Genomic DNA, 7,699 nt, shown 5'->3' with positions numbered 1-7,699 from the left:
AAAAAAAATTGTTTAACGAAAATATGAATTTTATGCAGAACTTTTTTACCACGCTGTATACATATACGTATATACTACCTAAGTTACTTAAATTTTACAACTTACCTTCGATGTGCGTTTATAAAACCGGCAAGTAAATGGAAATTTAACAAGCCGTTCATTTTCATTAGACAAATAACACCTACGTTAAACTATAGCAACACCAAATTCCGTGCCTTTAAGAAACTCTGTTATAATTTAAGATAACATGTTACAAACTATTTTATGTTGTACTTATCCGTTATTTATGAGTTTGCATTTGTTTCATGTTTCATAAACTAAAAGACATCTGTCAGTTATATGTGTTTTTGTCTAATACTGATTCTTGTTTATAATAATTTTGCATAATTATTATTAAAAATGTCGACACAAAAGCGTCTTCAAAAAAGAACAAAATTGCAGTACGAGTATTTGCTAAAAATGGTCTTAATTCCTCAATAACATGCATGTTATATCTTAACAGGTAACGTTAACAACCCTGAAATAACATAACTGTTATTATGATAAAATGGGATACATACTCGGCCTGAAAATTTTAAGAATAAAGCAATATCTTATCTATCAAAACTTTTTATCTCTTTTGACAACTATCTACTCTATAATCAATTTTTACTACAAATATTAACGAAATTTTTACAAAATATGCTCTCGATTTGTATGTAGAGCGTTTTCTGTAAAAATTTCATTAAAATTTGGCACGTGGTTGTTGAGATTTTGATTCAGGTTTAAGATTTTTATTTCTGTTTCTGCATATATTTGCAAGAAGTCATCTATATATTAACAAGAGACTAGTGAAAGTCTTTCTTATAAATTTTATTTTGATAAACCAACTTTCTAGTGCCCCTTTTATAGGTTTGCATAAAAATACTTATTTATTAACATATAGACTAAAGATTAAACAATTATTTTATTTTTATACAGGGTGGGCCATTAGTGTGAGAAACTAAATTAACTCCCTTGTTACTGAATATAGAAAAAAAGTTGTACAGAATCAATAAACCTAAACTACAAAATTAATTTGAAACCTACAAGGGGATGAGTAAAAACGGGACAAATATAAAATTTTTTAAATGGAACACCCTATATCATTTTAAACATGGATTTCCGAGAAAATTCTATATATGGCAATATAAACAGTTTATCATTTTAGTGCGGGGTTGCCAAGTTATGTAGAAAATTCTTTGAATTTTGGAAAAAACATGACCTTGAATAAGTTGTATTAACTTTCATGTAGGCTCCTATATTAGCTAATATCGATATTTTATACAGGGCATTTTTTATAATAGGATCATTTTTAGAAAGTTTAAACTTGATTTTCTAAAATTTTTCAAATGGAACATTCTGTATTTTATTGTTCTATTTTATTCACATATCAGTCCACTTCAACTTTTATTAAGCATGTTATATATCTAAAATTATTAGTTTTTAAGATATAGCAACATTTCTGAAAAAACTTAATTTTTATTATTTTATAGAATACCACAAATAAATATTAAATAATAAAATTAACTCAAAATTGAATAATAAATTATGAACTGACAAGTTGACACGATATGACAGTTTTTCCCAAAACTATTTCGGGCGACCGAAAATAATAAAAATTAGGTTTTTCCAGAAATGTTTTTATATCTTAAAAACTAATAATTTTAGATATATAACATGCTTAATAAAAGTTGAAGTGGACTGATATGTGAATAAAATAGAACAATAAAATACAGAGTGTTCCATTTGAAAAATTTCAATCAAGTTTAAACTTTCTAAAAATGATCCTATTATAAAAAATGCTCTGTATAAAATATCGATATTAGCTAATATAGGAGCCTACATGAAAGTTAATACAACTTATTCAAGGTCATGTTTTTTCCAAAATTCAACGAATTTTCTACAAAACTTGGCAACCCCACACTAAAATATTAAACTGTTTATATTGCCATATATAGAATTTTCTTGGAAATTCATGTTTAAAAATATACAGGGTGTTCCATTTAAAAAATGTAATATTTGGCATGTCCTGTTTTTGCTAATTGCCCTGTATGTTTCAAATTAAATTTGTCCTTTAGGTTTTTTGATTCTGTACAACTTTTATATAAACCTTTTTTCAGTATTATGAATAACAAGGGAGTTATTTAACTTTCTCACACTAATGGCCCACCCTGTATATTTTCATTTCACATCTAGTCAAAGAAAATTTCATATTTCGTCTCTTGAAATTCATCGTTAACTTTACACCAATTTAATTATTTTATTTTTTTTATTTAGGGGCATAAATTTAATTTTGGCGATCGTTTCAGGTAAAATCGCATTAGCGGTTGTTAGCGCGTTGCATTATTTGTACTCGCAGCTGCGAGTCATTCACAGAGACGTAAAACCGTCCAACATTTTAATAAACAGGAAGGGGGAGGTGAAGATGTGCGATTTTGGAATTAGCGGTTATCTAGTCGACTCGGTGGCTAAGACAATAGATGCAGGGTGCAAACCGTACATGGCGGTAAGTGGTATTTTACAGAATGTTCCAATTTAGGGTCGAAATAAGATGATTTAACTAAAATTTACCTCTATCGAAAAATGCTACGCTTAGCCACGAGAAACCAAAAATTAAAGTTGAATTTTAGAAATTTGTAATCAGTTTTTGGAAATGATCCTCGTTTTCAGTAATACATAATTCAGTTAAAAATAATTCCAAATGTTCTTCATTCTGTAAATTATCTTTTTTCATTCTCACCAATTTTCGTGAAAACAGGTACAAGTTTCCGAACTGAAAACATTATTTTGTTTTTATTATCAAAGAAATATAATGACGGTAAATCAGGTTTGAAATACGTTGATGGTGGGGAATAAAATTACACGAAAATCGTTACACAGAATATGACACATTGACAAGAGAAAAAAATCGAGAAAACGGCTCTATCTTTTGTGATAAAACAAGAAGTGAAGTTAAGGTGATCCTGAAGGTTTTATCGTAAACATTTTGAAGGCATAAAAGTAGTTGTTTATTGCTTTAATCTCAATGTCAGCAGTGCCGTTTGCAAATTGCAGAACTAAACATGTCATGTTATACTAACAGACGCTATAGTATCTTAATTAGTGGGCAATAAAGAAATTTTAATTAGATATCACCAAATGAAATGTTTCACGTTCTGCATGATGTAAAACAATATACAGGGTGATTCAGTTATAATCTGGATAACTTCAGGAATCGATAGAACAGGTTAAAATGTTTATTCATGATATAAACTTATTTCCTAAATCGCACCGTTTCGGAGATAGAGGGCGTTGAAGTAGGAATTTTTTTCCCTTTATCACTAAAACTACTTTTGAAATAATACTTTTAACGATGATTTTCACAAACGTCAGTTTATACAAATCATTGTAAGTTTTGTTTTTCATGGGTTGCTATAACGTTGAATGAAATTTACTGGACTGGGGCTCTACACTGTCATTTCATTGAATACCTCAGAAACATGGCTAAATATAAAAAAAAGAACAAAAAATTTCAATTAATGAGACAAAAGTGGTGTGCAGCTGTTTTATTGAACTTAATTAAATTTTTTGAAGTTTTGAAATAATGTAGGAGGCGGTAGCCCACAAAATACACTTCTAAGAAGCTTATGTAAGATCATAAGGAGTGTTTGTGTTCCGAATTTCGCCTCAATCGGATGAGTGGTTCAAAAGTTATGAGAGAAAAGCGGGAAAAAAATATTTCAACACCCTCTATCTCCGAAACGATGCGATTTAGGAAACAAGTTTATATCATGAATGAACATTATTTTAACCTGTTCTATCGATTCCTGAAGTTATCCCGATTAAACCTGAATCACCCTGTATATGTCGTAGCCAGATTGTAAAATCTGTTTTATAAAACAATGTGTTTTTAATATCTGGTTAGTCTTTTTGTTTAACAGCTGGGTGTTTTAAAGTTTCAAAAAGACGAACAACGCAAGGCCAGATTGTCAAATGTTTAAAATCATCATCTGTTTAATATTCTAGCTGTAGCGTTTCAGTCGTTTTATAAAATGTAAGGATAGTTTGATTTAAGAGTTTACAGTAAATTTTAAGCGAATTTAACGACATGGTATATTTTTATATCAGATTTATTCATGTCTAATATAGATAATAACGGATTAAATATTTGTGGAGTTTATAATTACACATACAGTATACAGTGTATCCTGAGATTTTATCCTGGAGAGGAATAAAAAGTTGTTTAATATACAGGGTGTTCCATTTTTAGTTTAATTAGTTCAAACGTATCATAATTACACAGCCTTCCTTGACAAATATGCACCAATAATATTACTGTTTCATGTTAAGTGTTTAAAATCGTAATGACTGAGTTTTGGAATAACGTTTTTATAAATTGTTAGATCCATCATACGTTTATCAACTGTGTGATTAAGTTATCTTTGACTAAAAAAATAACTCGAAAATGATTTTTTTCCATTAAAATGGAAGAAACCTTTTTTCTTTCCAAAAATTCGGTAATATTGAAATTCTGAGGTCCTTGTATCTCCGTTGCTGGTTAATGAGTGTTGAATATTGCAGTATATCCCGGTAACTTGACCCAATACAGCATACACCAAATTTAGTTCAAATAAAAATTCAAATTGAATTTTTTGGGGACCTTAAAATCTCGAAAGCGGTCAAGATTTAAAAATTAGTTTGTAAAACCTAGTATCATATTTTTTATTCACTCCCAAAGTCTGATAGATTAAAACTGGGACACCCTGTATAGTTTATACCTCAACATTTCATATTGTCCTTTATCAATACCAGACAGAAACGGTTATTTTCCTAGCATAAATTTCTGTGGAGTGATAGATGTCAAAATTTCCTTCTAAAAATCGTATCAGATATTTTTTTTATACTTAGCCCTCATAAATGATTACAAGTCAGATGACCTGTAATCATGTAAATTTTATAAAAAATAGAAAAATCGCTTTTGTCCACAATTTTCCATCTGGAAAATGGTGTTTCCAATAAAATACATACTGGATCATACATAGGAAACATTTCTACAATTATTGATATAAAACAAATATTAACAAAGAACCGTTGTAATTGTGCACTGGTTGACGTATCGTAAAAACTGTTTAAAGGCAGGCGATGGGATGACGATGCTGCTTCAATTTCCACATCACTTGTTCCCCCACGCCGTAGTTTATACACGTGTTGGCCGCCTTGTTGCCATGACAACCGCCGTAAACAATGCTACAAAGTGAAGTGGAATACAAACTGATTTCGATCCGCGTCACTTGCTTATATGTACAAGGTTGATGTTCACTTATTTCTGCGTATAAAACAAACACAATACATTTTCAGTATAGAATTATACCTAAATTATAAAATTAAAAATAATTTTAAATTGCACAACCAAACGGAAATTTTAGGTGAAACGGTGCGTTACTTGCATCACCTGGCGAGCCACCACTGGCTTAGGATTAACGATTTCCATTTTTTTTGCTATATTTTGCGATTTTTGCAAAATTTTTGTGTAATGAGGCTCAACAGACTTTAGATTCAAATTCGACTCGACAAAATTTATGAGAAAAACACTTGCTGTGATTTAGAAAACTTCTTTCTAAATTTTCTCACTCTCAATATGATTTTTTGCCATTTTCAGATGTTTTTTACATTTTTTTGCAAAATCTGTGGGGGATACAGTTAGTAGACTTCAGACTCGAATTCAGCGTCTCAAAATACATAAGAAACATGATCAAGGCCAGCAAAAAATTTTCAAATTTTTTTGGACTCGCTAACCTAATTTTTGGCGATTTTTCACTATTTTTAGTCATTACTCAAAATTTTGGGGGTGTTTGAGCTAAACGGACTTCAGATTCGGATTCAGCACATTAAAATACATAAAGCCTATTGGGTCAAATCAACCGCTTTTCTATTATCATCAAAGAAATTAATTATATTAAAAGTTTAGTTAAATTGTCTTATTTTAACCTCAAGAATTTGGTAGATCCATATTTCCAACCCTTTTTTTAGCCGGAAAGAATAGATCCCCAAGGAAACCCCTCCCAGTACGACATCAGGTCGGACGTCTGGAGTTTGGGCATATCGCTGATCGAGCTGGCGACTGGGGAATTCCCCTACCCCAAATGGGGCACCCCCTTCGAACAGTTGAAGCAGGTCGTCGCCGACGACCCTCCAAGACTGCCCCCCGGGCAATTCTCGCCCGAGTTTGAAGATTTTATCGTGAAGTGCCTTCAGAAGAAGTACACGGACAGGCTGAACTACAGTCAGCTCCTCGAGCACGAATTCCTCATCAAGCACAAGGAAATGGATACGGATATATCCGCGTCTATATCGGAGATACTGGACCTGCCCGACAACCCTTGAGATTCGTGCTCCGTTTCTTAGTTTTTACGTTCAAAAAAAATTTTTAATTTTCCATTTTATGAATTCAAATTGTCGGTTTAGTTCTGTTTGCTTTTAGGAGCTCTCTCGGATTATTTCATTTTAAAAATTTTTATTTCAGTTGTGCGGTTCTGATTATTGTCGTTTTAATTTTGAATTTTTAATTCGTCGGAGGAAAAAATAAATTGTATCCTATCAGAAGAACAGAGTTCGTAAAGTACAAAGTCTAGGGGTTCTCGAAAACATATTAGATTAGAGGAAACTTCACCGTCTTAATAGTCAATATTGTATATAGTAAGAGAAATGTTGTATATTAGAGAAAAGTATACAGTACCTTAAAGTAAACGACTGCCACTCTTCCAATTAGTGATAGTTCAACCCAGTATTGAAACGTAACCTTTAAGTTTAAAAGTAAAAGATTTCTTTCATATTTGAAAGCAATAAAGCGGCAACATTTATTTTTTCGTTTTGTGGTGTACAGGGTGTTTCAGGACGAATCGGCCGAATTTGAAATGTAAGTTTGAATGATCAAAGCAGGAAAAAGTCCTATGAAATGCTTCGTTTTCGCGATACAGGGTGTTGAAATTTGAAAAATACATTCTCGAAAAAATCTCTAAAGATGTCTGACGTATAGTGATGAAACGTTAGCGCTACTACCGCTAAGGACACCAGAGATTTAACGATATATATATTTTGGAAATTCAATCAGTGCTTACAGCTTTTAAGTGAATTTCGCAGGAAATTAATCTATTTGAAAAATGAACCGTTTTGAAATTATTGTTTTATTAAACTCCATCACCGTTAACTAAAAAAATCGGAAACTTTGGAACTTGTTTAGTAAAAATTATATTTTTTTGCGTTTTATTACATGGAACAAGGGCCACACCACATTTTCAGAAAAAATTAATTTTTTCGAATCAAGTATACTAAATTTTTCGGTAACTGTAACGCAGCTAAAAAAGTGCACTTTTTTAAATGAATTGAAAAAATGTCTGAGGTTTTTGGTGATGGCAACTTTAAAAAACCATTTTTGAGTAATTATTTCATTAAATTTGTAGCTTCGTGTTATGCAAAAAAGTTTTCATTTTTTTTTGCTATAAAAATACTAATTTGAATATAATTTAATTGCGAGAAGTTCGAAAAAATTATTACCTCAAAATTTTGAATTTCGTTAGATGTCGCAAGGTGAAAAAAACTGTTCAATTAAATTTTTTTTCTTTTACTTTTCATGATTACGATGTATTTAAAATATAAGCATCCTTGGTAATTCCAACGTACATAAAAATTTATAGAAAAA

At 30.9% G+C, this 7,699-nt stretch overlaps 1 protein-coding gene across 3 annotated transcripts in view; it reads left to right on the top strand.

Annotated features, from left to right (window-relative positions):
- Nucleotides 1–7,494, top strand: part of LOC108911256 (dual specificity mitogen-activated protein kinase kinase 3) — a 12,256-nt gene extending 4,762 nt beyond the window's left edge. For 2 of the 3 annotated variants that reach the window (XM_018716144.2, XM_018716145.2), the window contains exons 4-5: nt 2,331–2,527; nt 6,031–6,384. In XM_018716144.2, the coding sequence (XP_018571660.1) occupies nt 2,331–2,527; nt 6,031–6,384 (551 nt within the window). Of the gene's footprint in view, nt 1–2,330; nt 2,528–6,030 lie in introns of all 3 variants that reach the window. The other variant, XM_018716146.2, reaches the window with a different exon arrangement.
- The last annotated feature ends 205 nt before the right edge of the window (nt 7,495–7,699 follow it).

Source organism: Anoplophora glabripennis, unplaced genomic scaffold (assembly GCF_000390285.2).
Source record: "Anoplophora glabripennis isolate ALB-LARVAE unplaced genomic scaffold, Agla_2.0 scaffold353, whole genome shotgun sequence".
Classification (NCBI taxonomy): Eukaryota; Metazoa; Arthropoda; class Insecta; order Coleoptera; family Cerambycidae; genus Anoplophora; species Anoplophora glabripennis.
The sequence above is the reverse complement of the archived record's forward strand: the minus strand, read 5'-3'. Positions and strand labels throughout refer to the sequence as shown.